This window comes from Dendronephthya gigantea, unplaced genomic scaffold (assembly GCF_004324835.1).
Source record: "Dendronephthya gigantea isolate DGI-Jeju-01 unplaced genomic scaffold, DenGig_1.0 000026F, whole genome shotgun sequence".
Lineage (NCBI taxonomy): Eukaryota > Metazoa > Cnidaria > Anthozoa > Malacalcyonacea > Nephtheidae > Dendronephthya > Dendronephthya gigantea.
In genome coordinates, this window is record NW_021163036.1 from 589,405 (window position 1) to 615,327 (window position 25,923).

The 25,923-nt window shown below is 37.8% G+C and overlaps 4 protein-coding genes across 5 annotated transcripts; 3 read left to right on the top strand and 1 right to left on the bottom strand.

Annotated features, from left to right (window-relative positions):
- Positions 1–517: 517 nt before the first annotated feature.
- On the top strand, positions 518–10,154 carry LOC114523045 (vinculin-like). Its single transcript, XM_028543858.1, has 20 exons — positions 518–690; positions 2,059–2,166; positions 2,481–2,652; positions 3,798–3,895; positions 4,132–4,345; positions 4,525–4,749; positions 4,945–5,090; positions 5,339–5,531; positions 5,713–5,858; positions 5,969–6,131; positions 6,477–6,631; positions 7,091–7,268; positions 7,356–7,417; positions 7,646–7,781; positions 8,088–8,179; positions 8,271–8,403; positions 8,634–8,776; positions 9,076–9,191; positions 9,501–9,727; positions 9,819–10,154. Exons 1-20 carry the CDS (start codon positions 634–636, stop codon positions 9,980–9,982), a joined length of 2,928 nt encoding a protein of 975 aa, XP_028399659.1. The 5' UTR covers positions 518–633; the 3' UTR covers positions 9,983–10,154.
- An 88-nt stretch (positions 10,155–10,242) lies between these two features.
- LOC114523240 (alpha-1B adrenergic receptor-like) lies at positions 10,243–11,942 on the bottom strand. The gene is made up of 2 exons (XM_028544106.1): positions 11,289–11,942; positions 10,243–10,973 (listed from the first exon to the last, which is right to left on the bottom strand). Exons 1-2 carry the CDS (start codon positions 11,893–11,895, stop codon positions 10,471–10,473), a joined length of 1,110 nt encoding a protein of 369 aa, XP_028399907.1. The 5' UTR covers positions 11,896–11,942; the 3' UTR covers positions 10,243–10,470.
- A 4,342-nt stretch (positions 11,943–16,284) lies between these two features.
- LOC114523242 (protein brambleberry-like) lies at positions 16,285–22,057 on the top strand. The gene is made up of 9 exons (XM_028544107.1): positions 16,285–16,542; positions 17,081–17,209; positions 18,483–18,668; positions 19,224–19,458; positions 19,793–19,909; positions 20,048–20,157; positions 20,535–20,811; positions 21,106–21,285; positions 21,706–22,057. The coding sequence occupies exons 1-9, from the start codon at positions 16,285–16,287 to the stop codon at positions 22,014–22,016; spliced, it is 1,803 nt and encodes a 600-aa protein (XP_028399908.1). The 3' UTR covers positions 22,017–22,057.
- Positions 22,058–22,458: 401 nt separating this feature from the next.
- On the top strand, positions 22,459–25,898 carry LOC114523166 (tyrosine-protein kinase BAZ1B-like). 2 transcript variants are annotated; one of them, XM_028544028.1, is made up of 10 exons: positions 22,459–22,615; positions 23,342–23,514; positions 23,633–23,735; positions 23,835–23,880; positions 23,992–24,042; positions 24,120–24,196; positions 24,289–24,388; positions 24,537–24,605; positions 25,135–25,495; positions 25,661–25,898. In XM_028544028.1, the coding sequence occupies exons 1-9, from the start codon at positions 22,503–22,505 to the stop codon at positions 25,279–25,281; spliced, it is 879 nt and encodes a 292-aa protein (XP_028399829.1). In that variant the 5' UTR covers positions 22,459–22,502; the 3' UTR covers positions 25,282–25,495; positions 25,661–25,898. The 2 variants fall into 2 exon arrangements, with proteins under 2 accessions (XP_028399829.1, XP_028399830.1); XM_028544029.1 differs by having other exon boundaries at positions 23,995–24,042.
- The last annotated feature ends 25 nt before the right edge of the window (positions 25,899–25,923 follow it).

Genomic DNA, 25,923 nt, shown 5'->3' on the forward strand with positions numbered 1-25,923 from the left:
ATTTATGTCCCTATGTGTAGTAATTCTACACCTATGCTCTTGAATACGATTACAAGCTATCTAAAATTGCTTGGAAGCTACATCAATTTGTGCTTAGAAAAAAAATGGTTACTAGGGTAATTCCAAGGTTGCAGGATTTTTATTTGCCGTGTATGAATGAGTCAATATTACCTTTTTACGATAACTTTACGATAAATATCAGTGGGATAGCTTCCTGGTTCTTGACAGTGTACAACGTCGCATAATTATGACCTTAAATGTGTGTATTTATGCAATATGACCATTGATCGTAATATACCCATTTTTTTCGGAAAAGCGATTGAATTTCTCAGCGTGTAACTATTTATCATTCCTTGTATATTTCAAACTGTTTGTTGTCAGATTAAATTTCATCGCGTGTCTCCATATACTCATATTTGGCAAAAAGTCTTGCAAATATTGCGCGAATACTTTAGCCTTTTCCGTTTTTTCACTTCCTGTATGCATTTCTACATCCGGTATGCGCCCGTGTTTATTTTAAAGCATCTCGTATGTCATTTTTCCCCTCCCTCGAAAACTTGGTCACCGTCCGTTTGCCTTTTGAACCCGAGGATAAACCTTCTCTTCGGCTGACAGTTATTCGTAAGATACATCATGCCTGTTTTTCATACAAAGACGATCGAGGCCATCTTGGAGCCAGTCGCCCAACAAGTGAGTTTAATTTTGCTTATAAATAAACCGAGCGTTCAAATGTTTATGTCTATTGTACAACAGTATGACCGTAGTGGGTACATTGCAAATCATGTCGCCTGTTTCTAGAGATTAGAGGCGAAATGTCTGTCCGTTATCTTTCATATGTTTTAAATTCATTATGATATGATTATAAATTACTTTTGTAGTTCATAATATTGGAACGTGGTTTAGTTGTTTGAAATTCTTTAAACTCTTAAAATGAGCAGTCATTGTATATCGGCCTGTTCTTTATAGCAAATTGGCGATTAAAACCCACTATATTAAAGTCTTTATTTCTTTAGTGAATTTCCTTTTAATTATTTACGGGTCTTCATTGTACGAATCATCCTAGAATATATAACGAAGGTGCCAGTTCTAACAGTTCAAATACACCATTTTACACCTCGTTCGGTCTACAATTTCGTACTGTTTTGCCAAAATGTGCCCGAAACGAAATGTGATTATGTGAAGTCTTGCCTGTTCGCTATTCTGCAAATTCTGTTGGCTTTTACAGCTTAGAAAAGCTTTTATACCGCTTGAATTCGCTTCGCAACGTGTTTGGTTCTATCGATGGAGCTCTGTCGTTTACAATAGGGAAAACTGCGCATCCCATGTGTAAATATATTTTGACAGATGTGTATCCAACTTTGTTCAACCCAATTTATCAATTATTGACACAAAGTATTGATTGAATACTTTGAAAATATTCCTTTCCAGACGGTCAATGTTTTTGTACATTCGTTGTATACATTGTCTGGAAATTTGCTGCATTTTGTAGCAATTAGAACGTTCTAGTTGAGAATAATTATTCATAATAACATAATTGAATCGTGTACCTTCAAATAACATTTGAAGTAATAATTGCTCCATAATGTTTAATTGTGATTTGGAAGATGATTTTAGTCTTATCGTCGTTTGTGAGAATATCGTATTGTCAGGCAGGTTTCATATAAGGATATACCAAATAGCAGGCAGTTATTTTAAGAGGATCAAATTCAGGGTTGGTCATGCTAAAGAGGGGTTAAGGGTGGTTGGCCTTATTCTATTTTTGTTAAGGGATAGACATAATAGAAATTTCCTGAATTGGTCAACATAATCTGATTTTGAGAACTTATTTATTTATCAGACAGATATTACTGCAATGAAATGAAATGCATAGGACAAAATAAAAGGATTTAACACAAGTGTTTTCTAATTTCTGTAAACAAACAATGCATATTCAAAGCCAATATAACAATGGTCTCAATCAACCAAAGTAAATTTCTTATTTTGAACATTGGATTAGCAATATGTATGCACATATTAGGGCAGAAAGCATCTACTAAATTTTTTGTTAAATATTTGCAGGTTTCTCAGCTTGTTATTCTTCATGAAGAAACCGAGGGTGGCCTGGCAATGCCAGATCTGTCAGGTCCTGTCCAAGCAGTTAGCGCCGCAGTTCAAAATCTTGTCATGGTACGTAGTTTTGATTCAATACCACAAACATTTGAACTTTTGCACTGCACAGTATCTGTCTGGTGTTTACCTGTGCATAATGGTGACATTATCCAACTGCTAATGAGTGAACTGTCTGGACAAAGCTAGGCACTGAAGTTGGCCAATATCTAGGATATCAACCAGCTGAAAAGCAATTCTAGCAGATAGTTTTGTGGTATTACATGTGGAAGACTAAAATGCATGTTTGCCAACTGAAGTTGGATCTTGGAGTTTGAATTTTCTGCTATGATATCAAGGTAATCTTTTTTTCATTGTTTAATTTACTTTTCAAGGTTGGGAAACAAACAATGGAGGACAGTAAAGATCAGATTTTGAAGCAAGAAATGCCTCTTGCCTTCACAAGGGTGGAAGAGTCTTCATCATTGCTAGTTGGTGCAACACAGATATTTAAGAATGACCCAACTTCACCAGAGGGAAGAAAAAAGTTACTGGATGGAGCTAGAGGTAAGGAGGTTGAGGAGGGATAAGACTTTTGTGATGTTCCTCTAAGATGGCACCTGGCAAATTGCTCAGAAGTTCAGACAAAGTTTAATCACAAAGTTGACATGTATTTTAGTCTTACAAAGATAGTATATTGTCCAAGCAGTATGTTTCAGTTTCTGCTACCTCAGAATAGGAGCTATTTATACAATTTCAAATAAGCTCAGTAGTTTAGACTAAAACTCGCTTGTGGCAAAAATTTGTGGGCTACTAGTTTTATTTCAAAATGTCAGGAAAAATTGAAACTTTTATAAATCGTTTCGAAATTGGCTAAATAGTTTGGCCACATTGTGGTTCGGATTTCGGAATACTTAAAAAAGAACAATACACAAACTAGAAATATTTATAGCATGTATCATTTAGCTAAATGTGCGACTTACCTAAATTTTGCTTTGGTTCAGTTTCTTTTATGAATACTTTCGTATTTACCAGTTCAAATGCTGAAATTTCCTGGCCATCGGTCCCAATGTATTGTAAACTAATTTTCGTATCGAAATAAAACTGAAAAAATACATTTTAACCGTTTGAAAGAGCAGCACAAAATTGAAACACACGCAAAGTTTGCGTATGAAAAAAACAGCCTATAATTTCCGCGGGAAATTACACGCGGTAAATTGATTCACTTCCGCCGGAAATTGATGTCATTTCCCAGAAAAAAGTCTCAGCGCGCGTAAACACAATTTTACCAACGGCTGCTTTTCATTTACGCGTTTTTCTTACGCAGGTACACGCACGTAAAAGTCTAAATCCTTGTGTATGTCATATTTGAAAAAGCTAGGCGAATAAATCGAAAGAACTATGCATTTGTTGACCCATTTGTGAAATAATAACAATTTTGAAGCATTTAAGGTTTTTGCGCGTGAAAAACGCGTAAGTGGAAAGGACAGGAATGCATCCCAAACTGTGTAAATTTTGTTAGGCCATTTCTGCTTCATTTAACGATATTTTGCTGCCAAACTCGACACATTTATAAATTACTGATTAAATTTTTGAAATTTTGGGGTGTACCACCCTCAATATACCCGGCCCTGTGGACATCAGAGCGCCGAAATAGGGAGAGAAGAAGAAAATCTTGATTAAACTTGACTAAATCTTTTGATATTGCAAAGGTATATTATCTGGAACATCGGCAATGCTGCTGACGTTTGACGAAGGCGAGGTTCGTAAGATCGTCGCCGTGTGTCGTGGAGTTATCAAATACCTCCAGGTACGGTTTTAGAAACTAAAAAGAATCGAAATAGTGTAATATTGCCGTTTCCCTTGTAAATTTACTGCCAACTACAAACCACGTTCAGAGTTTTATGACTTTTTGAGAGAGTTTTATGTTTCTGAGGAAAACGTTGGTGGGGGGAGGGGGCGTGGCCTGGGCTCTGTGCAAGACCAATTTCAATTTTATTATGGGTGCATGGATTGATTCATGAATTACTTCGTTTTTTATATCAGGTTGCCGAAGTCGTCGAGCGCATGGAAGATCTGATAACATTTGTGAAAAATCTCACGCCAGGAGTGACCAACATGGCGAAGCAAGTGGAAGCACGCGCCAAGGAATTGACCCATGTTGCGCATGCCGATATTTTAGACCAGCGGGTGGCAAGCGTGAAGAAGATGATCCCATTATTAATTTCGTCCATCAAGACTTTTGTTACAACTGGAGCAGGTAAACATAGTCGATGCAGACGATGGGTGTCCGAACGACAAACCAGGTTTTTAGACGCCACCACGCCCTTTCCTTGGGGCCTAATAGGAAATAGGGACCCCTGAGTTTAGCAGTCTGGAAACCATTAGCTGAAATAGAGTTATGAAGCGACCTAACTGACCGAATCTTTTGTTTTATAGGTTCTCCCGGTCGCGCTGAAGCCCAAGGCAATCGTAATTACATCATCGAGAAGATGTTCGCTGACATTGAAGAGATCATTCGTGTCTTACAACTGACGACATATGACGAGGACGAAGGAGATGATCCCATAAATGACATGAGAAAAGCTGCTTCAATCATTAACAACAAAATGGATCTCGCTAATTCTTGGTTAAACGATCCAAACGCTGACGCAGGTGGCTTAGGTAAGATCCAGCATTAAATCTCGTTTCAATCCGTTGCAAAAGAGTCCCAAGCTTGCTTTTAGTGCATTGATCTAAATAGAATCATCTAACGGAAGCTTTACGGTTTGATGAAGACATTCGTAACGAGCTTTCAAATTGGTCTTTTGTATTAACCCGCCTAGTTCTCGCTAATGCAACTGATTATATTTTGTTCAGGTGAATCTGCTGTAAGGAACATCATCAACCAGGGTCGTCGGGCCGCCGCTTCGGCCTCAGATCCTGAGAAATCGCGCATAGAGAAAGTTTGTAATGAACTTGATAAATTACTCGACGATCTCGCAGCATTGAGGAGGCAAGGAAAGGTATGTCTGTCTGAACTTGTTTTGGTAAGAATACTTGAAAATATATATTTCATATATTTTTTATATACGTCATAGTTGTAGTTATGGTAGCAAGTAACGACTTTCAAAGCTGTAAGGTTTTGGAGCAATCGATTCAGTGAAAGACTCTTCACTCTTGCGATCCAAGATGGCGGACTACTTGTGTAATACGTCATCAGTACGAGAGCACAATAGCTGGAAACGTCGTATTGTATTCTTTCTTTTCCCAGGGTACAAGCCCCGAGGCCCAGAGGTTGGCACAGCAGATCAGAGAGAAGCTGGGTGCGCTACAGAACGATATCGACGACGCCATTCAACATCAAGCTATCACTGGAGGGAAGAAACCTAACATCACATTCGCTGGCAAACGAGACCAAGTTCAAGAATGGTTGCAGAATCCTGCTGGAGACCCTTCTGGTTTGGGTAGGTTTCTCGTGGGGTCTTTCTCGAGGCTTGTGTCCAATCAGGAAAACAACCCTCACCGATTGCTTAAAGCCTGTGGTAAAACCGACAAAACAAATTATGCCCGGAAATACAATACCTCACGTAGTAAAGACAGTTTTCGTGTTCGCTAATTTTGACGCTATGTATTATTTTACTGCAGCTCAGCAAGCAATCGCTCAGTGTGTTGAAGACGCCAGAAATTTCGCGAAAAATTTATCCGGTCCTGAAAGAGAGGAGATTCTGGACCTTGCTGACGATGTTGAACGTCTTTCTAAGAAACTCGCTGACCTCAAGAGACAAGGAAAGGTAGGCAAGCTTCATATATATATAACAGATACTGGATGCTTAAGATATGTTTTTTTCCCGAGATTGATCAAAGAACAGCACACGTATATTCTCTATTTCGTTTGTTCAAGGGTAATTCTCCAGAGGCTCAAGAGATCGCGCGTCAACTTGAAGGAAAACTTGGAGACCTGGAACGAGCTTTACAACGAGCTGTTGCAGGACGTGTCGGGGATGATTTCATGGATGTTCAGGGACCTTTGAAACAACTCGAGAGAGCTGCCAAAGCACCATTAGGTATATACGTTACATTATATTCCTAATACGTTCATTTTCACTGGATAGATTTATTAGTTCTAAACTGTTCTTACTAGAAGTCCAGAAAGGATCATCCCTTATTGACCCAGTGTTACTTTAGGAGGAAACCTAAACTAAACTAACTTTATTTATACTGGATAACTCTATCAGTTCTAAACTGTTCTTCCTAGAGGTCCAGTAAGGATCATCTCTTATTGATCTAATGTTACTACAGGAGGAAACCTAAACTAAACTAACTTTATTTATTACTGAATAGCTCTATCAGTTCTAAACTTCAATCTGAATCGTTTCAAATATTAATGACCGATGTGTTTCGTTTCTCAGGCACTCCGAATCGTGATGCTGACTTCTCAAACAAAGCATCGAATTTCGTCGAACACGGTCAGAGACTCGCCGAAACAGCAAGTCTCGTGGCAAATTTTGGAGCTTCAACCGCCGACAAACAATTGCTAGATCAAATTAACGCCACAGGACAGGAGGTGGGCTAAACACATGACTTTGGATTGATAGCGTCGGCCAAAAAAACACTTTCGGCTCGAAAATGGTGATTTTACCGCGCTTAATCGGAAATATGCGAAATTTCTACAGCTTCTAGGACTAAGTTTCAACATTTTACTACATTTCGCAACCTGAAATCTAATTTCGCTTTTTCATTGATTCAAAAAAGCTATAGCTCTTTCTAGTTTTTTGTTGGATTTTGTTTTACCGGTGGTTGGACTAAACTGGAATGAGTAGAATCAAGTATTCTATAACTGACTGACTTAAAACAAAATGGGAGATGAAATCTTGCCAAAAATGTAAACTACTCCGTGCTGAAGTCTCGAGCTCAGTATATATTTCATGCAGTGACAGTATTTCGCGGTTTTTTTGTCTAGCATGATCAACAAATGCATTAGATTTATTTTCATCACGGGCCTTAATGTATTCCTGCCTTTTAGATTCGCAATCTCACCCCACAAGTTGCGCACGCAGCCAGGGTTCTCCTCAACAATCCGAACAATCCCAACGCTCAAGAACACTTTAAAGAAATGAAGAAACAGTGGAGTGATCGTGCAGACGCCTTAACCAACCTTGTTGATCAGGGAACTGACAGGTTGAAATTCCTCGAAGCGTCAGGTTCGTGCATGGGCTAAATCATAGGCGGCCTAATGCCAATGCCAATGGCTGCATTGCTTATTTGAAATCATTTATTTCTGTTAACAGAGGACGCTATTAAGCAAGATTTGGCTGATCTTAAGTCAGCAGTTTCAGACCAGGATCCACAGGTATTTCTTTTAAGTCATTTTTCGTAGGATAGCGCTGTCCAATTAGCAATTATCTTTCCCAGGGGCCGGTTGTATCAAGCCCGTTCAGTTTAAACGGTTGTTGAAGTCAAAATTAAATAACACTTTTACATCTTTGTTGAATGAGTCAAATTGAATATTATGCACTGGATATGTAGTTGTAAACAGTATCTTTGTATCTTTGCATTTTTTACTTGTGTTTCTTCTTAGAAAATTGCCTCAAAGACCTCCAGCGCGGCTAGGCGTGCGAACAGGGTCGTGTCTGTAGCTCAAATGGAACTTGATAATTCCGAGGATCCACAGTACATCGCGACTTTGACCATTCCTCTAGATGATCTATCTGGAAGTAAGTTTTTTCTGAGAATTTCCTTTGAATGCGACTCACTTTAAGACTGTTGTTGTATCATGTTTAAAAGAGTCTCGCTGTATCATGTTTAAAAGAGTTTTGTTGTATCATGTTTAAAGATAATGGCAGGTGTCAAAAGATTTATAGTTTATTTAATCTCCTTTAGTTATTCAATTTAACCCAACATGATTATCGATTTAACCTTGGTTCCCTATCTGCCAGTGAAGAAACGTATTGTTATTTTTCCCTACTGTTAAACGGTAGTTCCCTTACATTTTTCCGGCTTTGCCCCAATTTTTTGTTCAGATATAACCCCGTTTGTCAACGTGGCTAAGACAGTCGCTACTAACCCAAATGATGTGAATGCTCAAAGAAGATTGTCCGATTCTGCGCAGAAGGTAAAAGCCCTATTTCTCCCAAAACATCCGTTTAGTCAAAAAATATCTTTATTATCACAAGATTGACGGTTTGTTTTGCCTCCCATTTTAGATCAACGATTCAGTGAGTGGCATTCGTCAAGCCGTAGCCCAGAACACGATGGCCGAGCCCGAACCAGACTTCCCTCCTCCTCCGCCTGAGATTCCTGATATCGTTCCGCAAGTGAGCCAAATGCACCTCGCAGGTAACACGAAAGATGTGATAAAGGGATGCTGCAAGTGCAAGTTGAAGAATTATTAAACAGGCGGATTTCCCACGATTTTACTGCCGTAAATTATGGCCGAAAGTACTTCAATTAAATAGGACTAGAAAAATATTATATTGGGATCAAATTTACTTGCTACTGGAGCCTACTCGACCAGCCGCGCTCGCAAAAGTGCTTGCAAATAAAAGGCGAATATATTTATTTTACAGAGGAATGTCCCCCACCTCCCAGACCACCTCCTCCATCAGTTGAAGTGGTAGTTCCACCTCGACCTCCCCCACCAACGGACGTTCCCATGGATGCTCAAGTTGTTGAAATGCTACAGCGCCCGCCTGAGGATAACCGAATTGCGGTAAGTAGGACGTGTATTTAATCATACTCTGGGACAACTCGTAGTGTTGATCGTACGCGCTCTTAGATGGCCCTGGGAACGACAACAACCTCCTGGGAACATGGTCCTAGGAACGACATTCCGGGAACATCGCCCTAAGGCACGAAATACCAAAAACAATGTTTTGGAAACGCTGCCCTAGAAACAGCTTATGATAGAAACACCTTACTTGATATACACAGTACGACCTCAGAACAGCTTCCATTAATTTCCCCAGATATATACGGAGGTCAATGTCATTATTACTTTTTATGTTTCAGATGGCAGCACATCAACTCCACAGGGAAACAGTGAGATGGGAGGAACAAGGGAATGAGTTAGTTATGGCCGCCAAAAAGCTTGCCGTATTGTTTGCGAAAATTGCCAGATTCATGAGGTATGTGAAATGATTATATTTAAGGAAATGGATCTATCAGTTGCTCTTCCTAGAGGTCCAGTAAGAATTATCTCTTATTGATCCAGTGTTACTACAGGAGGAAACCTAAACTAAACTAACTTTATTTATACTGGATAACTCTATCAGTTCTAAACTGTTCTTCCTAAAGGTCCAGTGAGGATCATCTCTTATTGATCCAGTGTTACTACAGGAGAAAACCTAAACTAAACTAACTTTATACTTGATACTCTATCTTCTTTGTCTTGTGATAATATCTACTGACAAGAAGTACGTTCTTATATCTTTCAGCGAGGATGAAGATGGTAAAGCTGGTTCAAAGAAAGAGTTGATAGAGCTTGCCAAACTGATCGCAAAGGAAAGCAAAGAAGTAGTTAAACTATCGCGCGCCATGGCGAACAAATGCACAGATAAATCAATGAAGAAGAATTTACTGACAGTTATTGACAGGATACCAACCATTAGTACTCAATTGAAGATTGTCGCCACGGTAAAAGCTACTATGATTGGAGCCGATGGTTAGTAACGGAGGGTTATATTTTGTTATTACCCTTAGAGTGGAGTTAGGACCATCATTATCCCAAGCTAAATTATCTTTTTTCCTTTTAGACGAAGCCGCTGACCAAGAGGCAACGGAATCATTGGTGGGCTGCGCCGAAAATCTCATGTCAGCGGTCCGTCAAACCGTGCGAGAAAGCGAGGGAGTTGGGGTCAAGATTCGCAGTGATATGGTTCACGGAGTAAAGTTTGTGAGAAGGGATTACCAACGATAAGTTTTCAACCGAAATACTTTAGGGGAGACTTTTATAAGAATTTAGAGTATTTTTTCGAAGACAATATTTCAATATCTTAGATTACTATATATTGTAGCGCAATAAAAAATTGTATGAATTTGATCTAATGTATCCATTGGGTCAATTGGAAATATATAAATAGGGTATCAAATTTGCCTTCATCTTTTCCATTCGAAATATACTTTATATTATATATATAAAGGCCAAAAATCGTTTGCGATATAAAAGATGGAAACAAAAGCCAATCCTCACTAAATTGATATGATATAACAAACATTTTCGCATCACATCGCTTTCTTAACTTATTTAAACTCGCAAAATATTGTTTTCAAAATCAATTTTTGGCAATTTCGTCCATAATATAACTAGGAACGCTAGCGAGGTGAAATACAAAAGGCACTGAAGGATATTATACACCATACAAATAGCAATATTTACAAACGTCTCGTATTTTTGCTAGGTTTAAGTTAGTTAGAAAACGAAGTACTTTGGGCAGACCTTCGTTTAAAATCATCAGGTCGTTTTTTGCATCTGAATATCATATGAAAAATCTGAAAAATTCCTTTCCTGTAAAGTTTATTCATCAACCCGTACACCAGTGGGTTCAATATGGCATTACTGTAGGCAATTTTCGTCGTGATAAAATCTGCAGTCTCGTAGCTTTCGCCTGTGTGCAGACAGTACAAACTATAAACGGCAAAAGGGCTTATACTGAGGACAAACACCCCTATGATTACGAACATAGTTACAGCGGCTTTCGATTCCATTTTCATTTTGTTTAACAAACTTTTACGCCTTGGTATTGTTGATTTAGTTAGCTTTCGTGTCCCATTTTGATTGGCCGTCGAGACTTCTGCTTCACTCTGATTGGCTGCTTGGGATAATGGGCTATTCCTATTGGTGGAAAGATCAAGAGATTGCTGATTGACAGGAGATTCAGTTGACTGATTGGTCTGTACCTTTTGCATCGGTAGGTATGTTGTATTTTTATCGATTGTATCACATCCGTAGTTAAGTTCTCCCTGCATTCGATTTCCATCTGAAGTGTTTTCATTGGTCAATTTATCTTTGCTCTGATTGGTTAGCTGTTCTGGATTGTCATTAGCCAGGTCTGCACCATGTTTGCTTAGATGAACTTCAACCGAATTCGTCAATTGAACCGTATTCTGACTGGTTGCATGACGTCTATTTTGATTCGCTGATTTATCTATCTTTCGATTGGTCAGCCGAACTTCATTCTGATTGGCCGGTTCATCTGCGCTTAGATTGGTGGGATGAATGCTATTGTTCCTAATCGCCTTGGCCTGTTTCGTAACAACCATAAATATTCGAATATATATGATGAATATAGCGTTCAAGGGGACTCCAAATTGGGCAGAAAACACAAAAAACGTAAACGGTTTGTTCGTCTTAAAATCAGTTACGCAAAGCGACGCCCCATGTTGGTATATAAACCTGCCCCAACCAAGCAAGGGTAATATAGCGGATATAATCCCCATTATCCATACTATAATTATAATCAACGCAATCCTTCTCAAGGTCATTAACTGATGATATCGGATAGCATGGATAATTGCTACATATCGATCAAACGATATTGCCATCAGCGTTAAGATAGCAACACTTGATAAAAGGTGGTTGGCATATGCGCACAAAACGCATAATTTTCGTCCGCTCGCCCAATTGCCGAAATAAATTGCCGGTATTCCGAATGGCAGTACGAAGCCGCCAACCAGCAAGTCTGTCAAGGCCAGGTTACCAATGAGCAAACCGCTTGGGGTCTGGTACTGTTTTGTGACGTGGATTACCCAGAGTATTAGTAGACTGCCAAGGACGATTAGGATTATAAAAAGAAGTTGAAGGATAAAACGAAATAAGTCATAGCTATCCATAAGTGACCCTTCACGAATGTTCCAGTGTTCCTTAATTTGGATCAGTTTTTGTGTTTCCACTAGAAAAAGAATAAGTTAAAATTTCTTGACGCTTTTGGCAATAAGCTTTAAAATACATTTATCACTGAAAATATTTGCAAATGATGTTATTCAGAAGATAGAAACTTGTTCTACTATCTATACCATTTGATATTATTTTTATCGGTTTCGTGTGTAAAACACAAATGAAAATTTCACAAAGAAAACACCTGTGGCAGCAAATTCTACATTTCCGGCAACCGAAGTGTTTTCCAAACATTTTTGTTAGCACAATAATGAAAATTTAACGTCGTGTCGAATTTAATTGAATCAATAAGATCGTAATACTTCTATAATTTTCTTATATCTCTTTGTCTCATTGTCTATTACTTGCCAAAATTACTAGCACGTGTTGTATGTAGACGAATTGAAACAGTGAAACTATATGTAAATTTAAATATATAGGAATAGTCTATTGAATGTATTGCATCGTCACTGATATAAAACGTACATGGATGCAGTCATACTGGGCACAATTGCTCTCAAGGGCTACACACTCTGAAACGCATAGTATAATATCACGGATCATATCCATAAATATGTAGTTCACGCGCGTGTACATGTCTACAGAGAATCTTAATCACTAGAAAGAGTCTAGTGAACGATATCGAATCTATAGATTTATAGAATTTGGCAGTTAGTTATATTAGTGCTCTAGTATGTATATTAAAAAGTTTCGAAAAAAATTGTGCCCCTTAACTTTATGCTTGCTTGATATAGCTATACGAGAATTACTTTCAATCCTACCTTGAAAAACGGTGTTAAAGCACTATATGGTTTATTTCCCTCCAATAAATTTGAGACGCGTTCAAAATACAAGTTTGAAAATGTTTTTCTGCTCTTTAGCTTCAAAAACAAACATCTGTCTTGACACATACGGAAGTGGAACTTAAATAAGACAAACGTGTTGTTTAGTTTCGTTACGATGGCAATCTACGCCTATTTGAATTCACTTTTTAATAATTTACGACCGCGATAAGTGTGTTTGATTTAGTCAAATTTAAGGAAATTTCGAGAAATAGAATGAGTTAAATACGTAAAAAATCTCAAAAATATATAGTGGATTTGGGAAAACAACGGTGAAATGCCAGCGAAGTTCATGTACTCGGCAAGTCTTCCGTTTTTGCATGTTAGTTTTGACAACCGGCTGAAATTTGGTTTTCCAAATTGCGTATTATTGTTTTAATTTATTGCCAATAATCTGACGTTAAATCGAAAACCTGATTAATTTAAAAAAGACTTAGAGACAGATAACTTACTGCGAGTTATGACATAAAAATAACTTAGCCTTGTCGCACGCAACCTCAATTTCGTGTTAAATGTGCAGGTGTAGCCTACGGCTATATGGAATTGAAGCTATATAGGCTTGGTAGTTTAGTCAGTAGCATTGGAGGAAGCTTTCAATAAATATGTGTGCTTTCATGTCTGGCGTAGTTTGACGAACTAATCAACAATCACTTGCTAATATATGTGCATGGGTACACCCCTTACAGCTCATGTGAAGTAATTTACACTCACTATATTACTTGCATGGGGCCGGTCGTTGTATGAAACCCGGATAGCGGTATCCACCGGATAGTGTTTTTTTAGTGCTTTAAAATCGCCTGTTGTTTGCTATGACTTTGATCAAATCTTCGCGTATTCCTAAATGGAGGATCCTCATTAATATTTGTTGGTTCCGACATCCAAAGATGAAATTTTATCGCTTTTCGAGCATTTTTAGAACGGATGAAAAATCACTATCCGGTGGATAGCGCTATCCAGCTTTCGTACAACCGGCCCCTGCTGGCTTGCAACTACATGTTCAATATTACTATCAGGCATTATTGAGAACTAATCTTTTTTCCCTTGAATCACTGGAAAGTTTGCCTATAGTTCTGTAGCTATAAGCATTTAAAAATCATATAAATATCTGAAGAGTCGATAGAACTCATGCATGGTAGAAACTGAAAAGCATTTGACATTTCGTATATCTTCAATCGGCTATAGCGTTGTCCTCCTTTTATATATATATATATATATATATATATATATATATATATATATATATATATATATATATATATATATATATATATAAACACTTGTTTCACTTGTTTCGGAAGATTTATTCATCATCATTTTTCATAGTTTTTTATCCCTGCATATATAAAGACTAATAGATTCATTTATCACTGCAAAAAAGCAGTTTGCGCTTTGCGTTAAGTTAACGCACATTTTTTTAAGGCCCCATAGCAACTCAGCCAAAAATAAAGGATAGGATGCGTTTTCCAGCTGCATGCACTGATAAATATTCAGTTAGAATTGGAAGGTTTTTGAAATATTGTAAAGGGTTAAATAATGGTAATTCCAATTACTATATGACCAATTTTGTATAAATTATACTTAAAAAGAACAAAATTTATACTATATTTTTCGTATTTTTTCATATATCCCAACCAAGTTTATCGATTTCGCTAACTCTGCATGCATGTGATGCTCTTTCCAACTGTGCATCTTAAAACCGATGAATTAGTTCTAGTTAAGCACTTAGTTTAATAGGTAAATGGCCCATTGGGAGGGGTGCATATATATTCGTACATTTGTGTTCACACACAGTAGGAGCAATTGTGTTGGATTTTTCAATTATACTTCGGGCAAAACATATAGCTATAAGTCATCAAAAAAACACAATACTCGCAAATATCTGAATGCACTGAATCTATTTGTCAGATTTATTTCATTTCTTCAACGACAACAAGTAATTTACGGCGAATATTGGCCATGACTTCAGATTATATATAGCTCGTAAAATAAATGTGGGAAAGAAGGTTTACTTTGTTCAGAGTTTTTTAATAAAACACCCTTAGGTTCTCTAAGTTTTTGTCATGTATTTAGCGAACGCTAGGCGACCAGCTTGCATGAGCAACTTTTGAAATTTAAAGCTTGTTTTGAAATGTTTTTGAGGGAAGCTATATATGTTTAGGACATTATCAATATAATATAATAAAACCACAATCAAACACACCTTTTAATATGGATGTAGGTTCGAAAATCCATCTTTGCCGTTTGTTTTCTATAACTCCAACAGCTTATAACTTTAATTTTGTATACTTATATATGAATCTGTTTTAACAAGCTTATGTATATGTCCTTTGGACCATATCAAGATGTTTTGGTGTAAATTCACGACTTATTACAATGTTCAATTTCTGGCAAATTTATACAAGACCACATTTTTTACAAAATATAAACACTCCATCACCAAGCAACTGATATAAGAAAAGTCATAAGCATGCAGCAATGGGTTATTTTTAATGAATTGTCATTGCAGATGGCCGGCTGGACAAACATGGTCGTGTGTGCATGGGACTTCATGGATAGATTTTGACACGTTCTGGACATATCCTAACATCGCTGTTTTAATCTCGTAATCAATTTGTCGTTACTCCAGGTTCTCAAGTCATTCAGTCGAGGTTATCCATGTCAAAATATTTGACATTCATTACCAAATGTTTAATGTTTGTATATGAGCACGAAACATGCTGGAAACTTTACATATAGGACAAGCATTTGACTATTAAAACAGCGTGGTTATCCAGTCAAAATATTTGACATGATAACCAAAGTATGGTATATTGTTTAATGTTTGTATATAAGCACCAAACATGCTTACATCTTTACATACGACAAGCATTTGACCATTAAAACATCGTGGTTATCCATGTCAAAATATTTGACATCATAACCAAAGCATGGTTATATTGTTTAAAGTTTGTATATAAGCGCCAAGCATGCTGGAAACTTTACATAGGACAAGCATTTGACCATTAAAACATCGTGGTTATCCATATCAAAATATTTGACATCATAACCAAAGCATGGTTATATTGTTTAATGTTTCTATATATAGAATAATGAGCAAGAATGAGCAAGAAACATGCATGCTTGCAACTTTACATATAGAACAAGCATTTGACTATATAAAACAGCGTATGGTTATCCATATCAGAACCGTGATATCAGCTACCTCCAAGATGAATTTCACTTGCCTTTATATCAAAATGTCCATGAAATATGAAAATTGCCATGAAATATGGAAATTTCCATCAAAGTGGAAACCCTGGCGGCCCCAGTCGTGCGCGCGCGCGCAAAGCCAATTAGCGCCGTCACGAAACAAAGACGATTCTAAAGCTCTAATTAGAATTCCGCAATTCACAAAACGACAGCCGCGAACAATGGAACTCATTATAAGACAAAATATGTGAATATATTACAAAGCAAAATGTGATATGAACAGTTTTAACACAGTGGGCGAAGAGGCAAGGAGCTATGGCTAGAAATTTACTTTGTAGAACCATATTTTTCATTGCTTTGGCCTGCTCATCGACACTGGCTTGGTGGCCTTTTGAAGGCGAGAAGGTAGCGGATCCACCGACTGAGGTTAAGGACGATAAAGGCGAGAAAACTGGAGAGTTCTTGCGAAATAGTCCGGTGCCTTTTGAGATGTCCGTCGCAGAACAGAAATTTTTGGCCGAAGCGCAAAGATATATGGGCGATATGGCTGCCTTGGACCAATGTCACCAAGTGGTTGGTTTGTTTTCTGTGTATATTTCTACTGCCTAAGGCCTGGTTTACACTAATACTATCAAAGTTCCTGTTGAAAATTTGCATTGGTAAATCCCAAAGTTCTAAATGTTTTGCAGCGAGTATCATGCACAATGAACTAACTTAGTGTTAAGTTTCCTTAAATATTTCTACCAGATACTTTGAAACTTAAGATTTGACGTTTGAAAATTCCAACTGTGACCACAGAAGTGAAATTTTATAGCGTATACCGGGCCTTACTTAGTCTCATTAAGGTTGGGAATTCAGGGCTATAATGTTGGCAAAAGTTCTGCTCTTGTAAAAGACAGCTGTGCGTTATAGCCTTTTGCCTTTTTGTGGTAACAGGAATTGCTAAAAATTACGCAATATATGCCGTTGTAAACAGGCCATAAACCTTAACGAACTCCTAAATTTGATATGTATCGACTATATAGTTGATATAACTGGTGCATTTATATATTGGTAACTCATATAGGCAGATTTACCATATGTTTGAATTGTGTTTTATGTAACTTTGCAGATAATCACTCGTTTGAGAAAGTCTTGTCATGAACTGGGTGAGGAAGAGATTGGAAAACTTGCCGTATCTTTGTTCAATTGTCAGTCGAAAGCCGAAGGCCGAGCGCTGTACTATTGCTCCGACGAAATGGTGGGTGGTATATGCAGTTGTATTGTCTATTTAACAATTAGTCGCCGAAGGCGAGGTGATTACAAGCCTATATTCACTGAGCCGAAGGCGAAGTGAATATAGGCTTGCAATCACCGAGCCTGAGGCGACTAATTGTTTTAGTATAATTTCAGTATTGAAAAAGTTTTATTTATAAATACAACTGATTTTTGTTCTCAATTTCTGCTTCCGAAATTTTTCCAAAACGATTTTGAGTATTTTCAGCCATGTTTTTTGGGGAAAAGCAATAGTTACTGCTCAGACTGCTCTGAGCAGTAACTATTGCCTCATAGTTACTGCCGAGGGAGCCAATCAGAATGCTCAAAGGTCATTTTTCAATACTGAAATTATACTAAACAAATATAGTAAACACCACGAGTCAGGCCCGTTTCAGAAGTTGAACGATTAATGTGCTAAATCGAAGATTCTGACCAACCTCGCAAGCCAGGCTCTTTTACCTACGCTCCACGGCCCACGCTGCGGCAAAGACCCTGGTCAAGGCTGGTCATGTGACCTCCCAAAATATGGGAGGTTTTTAATTAGCGCTTAGTTCATATCCATGGGAGGAGTGGCAAAGTCCATATACCATTTCTGCTATTTTTAGCACTTGTCACAATCCAGATGACTTTGTACTAACGCAACTAAAAATAGCGGTTCACGCAATAAACGAAATAAATACAGCTAGTGTGGCGCAGCAAAAAACTAAAGAGAGCAATAAACCGAATTTAGATTCAAGTACTATGTGTAGACTGTATCATCGTCGATAGAATCGGTTTTAGTATCGTCACAAGTTCAGTTGATATTCAATACAGACACTCGAAGGCCTGTCCTATCTTCTAAATTTGGGCGTTGATGAGCGAATTTAGAGGTCAAATAACAATAACGACACGCTCAATATTCAGTCCTTAGAAACACGCTGTTTTAACTGATGTGATCTATGCGCTACTTGTGTCCCACCCATCCCCACACGGGAGAAGCGTAACAAAAGAATCACGTGACCAGCCTTGACCAGGGTCTTTGCCGCAGCGTGGGCCGTGGAGCGTAGGTAAAAGAGCCTGGCTTGCGAGGTTGGATTCTGACTTGTGGACTTTTACTGTGGCGGAAATTTCATTGCCATTGGCTCGGAAGACGGAAGAAAACGTAGTTAACTTCATATTTCCCTAAGGATACTCGCGTCAGGAAAATGTTTTCCAGTTGGGTCGTTCAAAATTGTGATTTATGATCTATATCTTGTCGAAAACGTTTTTTTATTCAGAGCCTACGAGATTGTACCTCAGGAATGGACCCGGATGCATGGAACGCTTATCACATCATTAGCAATCGCGCCAGGTCTGTTTGCTATGCAACCAGGAATCATCAGTTCAGATTGAAGACCGAATATCTCGTGAATCAGCTCGCTGTTTCAGCTGGTGATCAAATGAACTTCCTCGAAAGACTGAAGGTACATACCATTGGCCTTGATACCATTGTTGAACTGATATAAAATACTATATGATAAAAACTATTTATACAGCAGAGCTGTACTGGTTTAGATGCGTTTTCAAACAGACCCGAATAGTTCGTCCTCTAAGGGGCTGTTTACATGAGCCCGGTTACCCGAGATTCAACGAAGCGTGAGAGGACTTTGAGGTACTGAAATAAGTCTTTATGACACCAAACAGGCATTGTTGCGGTGATTATACGACTGCCAGGATCTTGTTATCTGCACATTTCAATACCTCAAAATCATATCATGCTTCGTTGAATCTCGGGTAACCGGGCTCATGTAAACAGCCCCTAAAGGTCAAGCGAGGATCATTTTGAGGCATTTTCCCCGAAAACTGATGGGTTTTTAATTCGTGTGGATTTCATGGAGATTTTCTTAATTAATCTAGCAATTTTGATATTTTCCGGAGATTTAATAGTTATTTTCACAGACATTCTTGGAGGTCGTCATTTTCTAAATGAAATACTCTTCTCGTGTCGTGACAGTTTCACAAACATCACTTTTTTTCAGGTCGGTCAAGAAAATCTCAACCAGGCGACAAAAGGAACGCTGGACAGACTTACCAGCGGTCACAAAGATCTCATTCAAGAACAGGTCAAGATTCGCAGCGAGTTTGGAAACGTGAATAAGGAGCTGACGACGAAAATTAAGGAGAATGTCGTGGCTCTTGATTACGAAAAGAGAGTTATCAAGGAAGCTGAGAAACAACTTTCTTCTATGACTGAGGCTATTGCAAATGCACTTGGTAAGGCCTAGTTTATACCAACGTCGCATTTTGGTTGTGACGAATGTCATTCAGAGAATAGATATTTTCATTCATTGACCATCAATCTGATCGATTTATCGTGATCAGAATGATCGATTGGCTGATTACGATCAGGTTGATTGTTTGATAACCTTGCATAAAATGGTTGGTGTATTGTGATCAGATTGATTGACCAGTTTATTCTGATCCTGATATTGATTAGTTTCATGTGCCAGGGAGTGATTGGTTGATTATGAGAAGGCTGATTTTGATACGATTGATTTATTGGTTGATTCATTGACTGATTTATTCCGTGATCGATTGATCTTGTCAGAAAACACGACTGCGGAACTGCGAGAGCAGGATGGGAAGAGAAAGGAGGAACACGCAGCGGTTGTTGAGGATCTTGAGGAGATTAAAGCGAAGACCATGGATACCTGGGGATTGATTGGTATGTTAGGAGATAATTGCCTAATTCGTATCATAATGGGGCTTGGAAAACTCTAAGAACCTACAGAACAGAAATGCATCCAAATTATGAAGGGAAACTCCAAAACCAACAAAGTGTCCGAATCTTTCTCTCTTTCAGATGAAAAGACTGGCCAGATTCGAGAACGACAAGACGAAACATTGGACCATCATCAGAACATCATGGATAGCTTGCACAAACTGAACGATACTGTTGCATTCATATTGCAAGTAAGTGGTCGCAAATATTCTGTCCTAAAAATATAAATTGCAAAATTTCACTGTTCGGTCAACAACTCCAATCATGCTGTAACGAGATTCTTCTCTATAATTCTATTGAGTATTTTTTATAACCCGGTAGCTGTTTTCAACGCATCTAGACAATATTTCGTTGCTACATCGTACAATTTTTTCAAGCCATTTTCGTTTAGATGCATGTTGTGTTTGTCTGTTAGTATAATGGAAAAAGGCAAAAAGCAAAACGATTAAAGAATGGCGTAGTTATAACGTCAGAATAGAGAAGACGTACTTTTTAAGAACTCAATTAGGTGGCAAAATGTAATTTTAACAACATTCACATGGCTCGTTTTAATGGCAATATTTTCCAGTCGATTAAAGAGTTCGAAGAAAGATTCGACGTTCGTCTTTCCTGGTTGGCGAGCCAATTTGGAGGGACTGAGAACAGGCTTGGTGTCCTGACCACATGTTTTGGCCACTTCCTGTTTTTCGTTGTCATGACAATATTCGTGCTCTTCATCAATGCTCCCGCTATACCCCGTGTGGTCACTCTCATCCTCGTACCATTCAATGCCTGGGTCGAGATCAAGCTAATGGCGGGAATGTCGTACATGACGATGACAATGTTGATATTGGCTGTAATTATTGGTGAGAATAAACGCCCTGTAAGACGGTGCGATGTTATATTTTTAAGAGATGTAAATTAGTGAAGAGTCTTCAAAATGCGAGTGTAAGAAACGTCCAAGGTGTTTAATAAACCTAAAAGTTTCGTAGTTGCCAAATTTACATCTCTCAAAAATAGAATTGCATTGCAATTTGCAAACTAAAAGATTGTACCGTGTAACATGGCCCGTCTTTCGTTTATCGATCGACTTTAGTCTAACTTTCATCCTGTAATTTTGTTTTCATTGCGTGGGGTAACAATAGTCCAATATTCTTTAGGCCAATATGCCTTCGAGGTCGCACAGAAAAAAGCTAACGCTTTCAAGGCTGAATTAAAAAATCTTGAGATGGAGCCAAACAAGAACTATATCAACAGCCTGCCTGCGCCTGAAACAATCGGGCCTTGTACGCCAATCCGCCCTGGAGGAGGAAATTTTGCGTATTACAACGGTATCCAAGGTAACAATGACGTATGTTATGTCGTAGTCTTTGGAATAATCGTATCCATATCACATGATAAAAAATAGTCCAAAGATTCATTCCAAAGATCAAATTGTTTTCAATAAAAAAATGCCGGTTGTATAAAACTTTTAACAGTACATTTTGCATAGCTAAGGGTTTTTATTTTCAGTACTTTCATAATCAGTGATCTTCGTAATGTTCATAATCTTTGACAGTTGACAAAATGTTTTCAAAAAACAATGAAACCATGTTTCTAATTTCGTCAACTTAATCGAACTTTGTCGACGAATTGTGACTTCTGTCTAAATTAAAGTTCGACTTTCATATCAGTATTCTGACCAAAGATACTGTGAAATAAGTATACAAAGCCTTGTTTACTTGTATGCACAATTAAAAAACGCATGTGTTTCTTTAAAGATTCATCTTTACCAAGAACAAGTTCTTGGGCTTGCGATTTCAATCGCTCGTCCACGCCGAATCCCGCGCATATTCCTCACCATTCCCCATCGGTCACGTTCAACACGGCCGACGCAGATAATGCTAAACGTCATCTGAACCTGACAACTGAGCAATCGCACAACACAACAATATCAACGACAATGACGAGCACTCCTTCCAAACGCAATCTCGTTGCCACTAAGAAATGCGGTGCGCAAACCAAACTTGGATCCGCCTGCAAACGAAGGGTCAGCCGGACTGCAATCGCATGCGACCACCACCGTACTTGATGTAATATAACTGTAACAATACCTAGTGTGAGGTAGTAATTCTTGAAACCGCACAAATCGTCGACAATAAAGGTGTAAATATGTATGAAAAATGTAAATAAAAATTGCTTTCAAACCTTATACGGTAATTTATAACCCGTTGTTTACACAGAAAGTTTTGATATTGCATGTTTGAGATCTGATATGCAAAACATCGCATTAAATAGTCGCCTGGGCTTGGTAACTAGCCATTAATCCCTAAATCACTTTTTTATCGACTACCATAGTACCACAAATGAAGAGATCTGCCTGGCGGAACATGCGCAATATCAGTGTGTGAGCCCTAAAAGTCCAATCATCATGGCCATCATTTATGATCTGCATACAGTTAACAGGAAATACCTTTGAGGTCAGTGTCAAATTGTTCCCGCCTACTTTCGGTTTTCCCGCGGAGTCCCGCCATTTTTGAAACACGTTCGAATCCAGCGTTCGAGAACGAATGCAATCATGCCGCTTTTAAAAAAGAAAATCTATAATTTATCGCCTTCTCCGAAAGATCTAAAGGAAAGCGAAGAGCTGTTTGTAATACCGGAGACCAAAGAGTGCTTCAGAAGCTACGAGTATCCTTTTAATGTCTGTTTAGAAGCGATAAATAGACGATTTATAATAATATATTTGTAGGAGAGTATAGGGGAGAGTCGCACGTTACGATTTCAGTCGCCGATCTGTGAATTTCAGTGAATGGTTTTTAACAAATCCAATATAGAATAGCAAGGATAAGAACTCCAAAGGTCCTTGAGCGAGATGATTTCCGCCTAACATGTATTTAAATTGAAAATAACCGGAATAGAATTTTAATTTGAATTACTTCCACTAATAACAGCGTACTTTTATCAAACCTGCCCATCCTGCCCGGTCGCAACACCGTTAGTTTAGAAGCTACTTTTGCTCGGAACACTGAATTTACTGGTAATACGTTACATTTACTATTGAAGATGTGCTTTAAGGTGGTATTACGCTATGCAAGTTTCCTTGCAACTTGCACAGTGTAACAGCATCTTTAATACCTACAGCAATTAGGCTGCACTTGCAATAACAACTAGGCTGTCAATGGCCAATGGGTTAATGCCATCCCCCCCTCTATAAATTCTGCCTTAGGTTGCAAAGCCTCCATTTCACCAGGTCAACTGTCTGATGAAGATGCATCTATTAATTGTATGGCTATTTTCGGACGTCCCAGGCTCCTATAGCAATAGTCGTGACATACCATCAGGCATAGGAAGTACCAATGTAGCAAGCATTGGGTGGCCCAAAACTGACAATATCTTTCTTGACCAACATGCCAGTGAATATATTGCCAAGGTATTTCTGTACAGCTCTCAACATTGGTCATGCCAATACACTAGTCGATCTGGGCTCACTTTTAATGATGCCCTGTTGTCAGAAAAAGAAGCTTTGAAACACTTGGAAAAATTTCCAGACTGTTTTAAAGAAGAAGTGTTGAAGTGTGTTCACAAGAGTGAGTGAATTACATCTGATATTAAAGCAATTTTGTGCAACCTCGAAATGGCAATATTTAGGCAGGATAAAGGCTTTGTTTATTGATTTTTCTGTAAGCAAATTTTCATTTTTTTCAGGCCAGGGAAAAGTTAAAGATCTGGTGGACAAATGTGTGAAGTTTTTAACAACTCATTACTCCATCCAAGAAGAAGTTGTCTTGTTGAACCCCAAGAATGGAAAGTAAACATGAAATTAAACTTCCTGTGAAGTTTCGATGGAAACTGTTTTTATATTGCAAAATTATACATGAGTAATTGTTATGATATTTTATTGTTTCAGAAAATGTCCAGGTGTAATCATTGAGGTTTTGAATTCAAATATTAAGGTGAGTGGTATACACATTTACCTATTACAAACCAACCAACATCCTTAATTGCCATACATCACGACATGGTGTATTATTTTGTAATCATTCCTTGTATGTAAACTGATCTAGAAGGCGGAGAGTGAGAAGGAAAATAAAGGGATCTACGGGGCAGCAGAAAAGGTAAGACTGATAGTGAAACAACCATTACTTATCAATATTTACCAAACAATTATAATATGAATTTGTTTCATTTCAAGGTTTCTGACTGGAAATACAAAGTTCAACTTCAAGGAAAGGACACAGTCCTTACAGATATATCACCTGATGAAATAAAGTAATTCAATTTAACAGCCATAGTGTGAACTGTAAACCAATAATTCATTTAAAAGTGCAAAAAATAGCATCAATTTTGGATATTTTTTCTAGGCACAAGACAAAGTTGCCGTCGAAAGAATTGTTAAGACTTTTCATAAAGTACAGTAGTGAAAGATATTCTGTGGAGGGCAAAGACATGTGGTTGGTTAAGGTAAAGTCAAAAGAGCAACAAACTTAATAAGCTTATTATTTTGTAATGAAGTTGGTTTTCTGGCAAGTATAATTGCTGAAGTCTGGGATGTGAAGTGATCTTTACTAATGTAGTTCAATAATTTCCTCTTCTGGTTTATCTTAATTAGGATGACCTTGTACAGAAGTACGACTTGCCTTCAGCCTCAACATTAAAATCAGGACTTAAAGGACAAAAAGTATGTAAAACTTTTTGGTGAAACAGTTCAAATTGTTTCACAAAATCATTTAAATCAAATGAGAAAAATAGAAATTACATAGTCGTGATAATTGAAATTTATTCATGAGTTGGGTGGTTGATAGATGTTGATGGTTAATGAGGTATGTTGGTTGATAGGTGATAATGGTTGACAAATGGGGATGGTTGATAAAAATGATTGTTAATGAATTGATGGATGTTGATGTTAATAGTTAAGAGACAGTTGTGGATAATGGATATGAAAGTGCTGGATGCAGCATGGTTAAGGAATGATAACGGTTAGTGGATATAATGAGTGACTTATGGATGAAAATAAGTGATAGATATGATATGATAGTTGTGGATAATAGTTATTATGGATGATAGTGGTTCATGGATATAATATTTGGTTGATGGTTATGATGGTTGATTGATTATGATGGTTTATAATAAGGTGGGTGAAGGATAATGATGGTTAAGAGCGATATTGACGTTGATTTTGGTGATAACGATAATAATTTTTGTTTCAGAAAGCTATGAGAAACCCCCTTGACACAATATCAGGACAAAATGGAAATAATGCTCCTAAGCAGAAAATCAAGAAAGATCCAAGTCAACGAACTCTCAATTTCTTCGTTCAAACACCGAAAGTCTCAGGAGCAAATCACTCCCAGTAAAAGCAAAATTGATGAAAATGGGAAAGTAAGTCCCGTTGAGGCAGAACTAAAGATTTGTCTGACGCCTCAGGATAAAATTCGAGACGTTATTGAAAAGTCGTCAGAAAAGTCTAAACAAGACGCGACAAAGAAAAATGGTGGCCGCAAAACTGAAGGAAAGGCCGCAAGAAGTTTGTTTAATGTTGAACAAAATAAAACAGACATTGTGGATAAGGTAAACAAACAGTTTCAATGTCCTGTAGTAGTTCGTATTAACACAAATATGTTTATCCTAAGGCTAGGACTGTAAGACAATGATTGGAAATACTCAAAATAGTATAGTTTATTGTTCTTCCTAAACAGTTACATGTTGTTAAATCTTTCGTTTTTGTATTTTAAGTCGGATGAGGCGGAAAGAATTACTGTCGCATCAAAAGACGACGAAAACGATTTTGTTTCAGCCAAGGAAAAACGTGAAAAGGAAGGAATGCATTGTGATAAACCAAAGACCATTTCGCGAGATGAAGTTGGAGTGAAAAAGTCGAAAAATAGCTCCGGCGATATAAACATAGTTGATGTGAAAAAAGCGAATACATGTAGTTCTGTCGAAGTTAAAAGCCATATAAAAACAAAGCAAAACCAAGGTATTCAATTTAAATTCAC

Excerpts from the sequence above, each read along its gene's own strand:
- LOC114523045 (XM_028543858.1), top strand. The coding sequence starts at position 634 with ATGCCTGTTTTTCATACAAAGACGATCGAGGCCATCTTGGAGCCAGTC. Across the intron at positions 3,896-4,131 it reads GAGTTATCAAATACCTCCAG|GTTGCCGAAGTCGTCGAGCG; the intron begins GTACGGTTTTAG and ends TTTTTATATCAG. Across the intron at positions 4,346-4,524 it reads TTTTGTTACAACTGGAGCAG|GTTCTCCCGGTCGCGCTGAA; the intron begins GTAAACATAGTC and ends TTTGTTTTATAG.
- LOC114523240 (XM_028544106.1), bottom strand. The coding sequence starts at position 11,895 with ATGGATAGCTATGACTTATTTCGTTTTATCCTTCAACTTCTTTTTATA. Across the intron at positions 10,974-11,288 it reads GGCCAAGGCGATTAGGAACA|CGATGCAAAAGGTACAGACC; the intron begins ATAGCATTCATC and ends CAACATACCTAC.
- LOC114523242 (XM_028544107.1), top strand. The coding sequence starts at position 16,285 with ATGGCTAGAAATTTACTTTGTAGAACCATATTTTTCATTGCTTTGGCC. Across the intron at positions 19,910-20,047 it reads GGATACCTGGGGATTGATTG|ATGAAAAGACTGGCCAGATT; the intron begins GTATGTTAGGAG and ends TCTCTCTTTCAG. Across the intron at positions 20,812-21,105 it reads GATATTGGCTGTAATTATTG|GCCAATATGCCTTCGAGGTC; the intron begins GTGAGAATAAAC and ends AATATTCTTTAG.
- LOC114523166 (XM_028544028.1), top strand. The coding sequence starts at position 22,503 with ATGCCGCTTTTAAAAAAGAAAATCTATAATTTATCGCCTTCTCCGAAA. Across the intron at positions 22,616-23,341 it reads GAGTGCTTCAGAAGCTACGA|TGAATATATTGCCAAGGTAT; the intron begins GTATCCTTTTAA and ends CCAACATGCCAG. Across the intron at positions 24,606-25,134 it reads CAGGACTTAAAGGACAAAAA|AAAGCTATGAGAAACCCCCT; the intron begins GTATGTAAAACT and ends TTTTTGTTTCAG.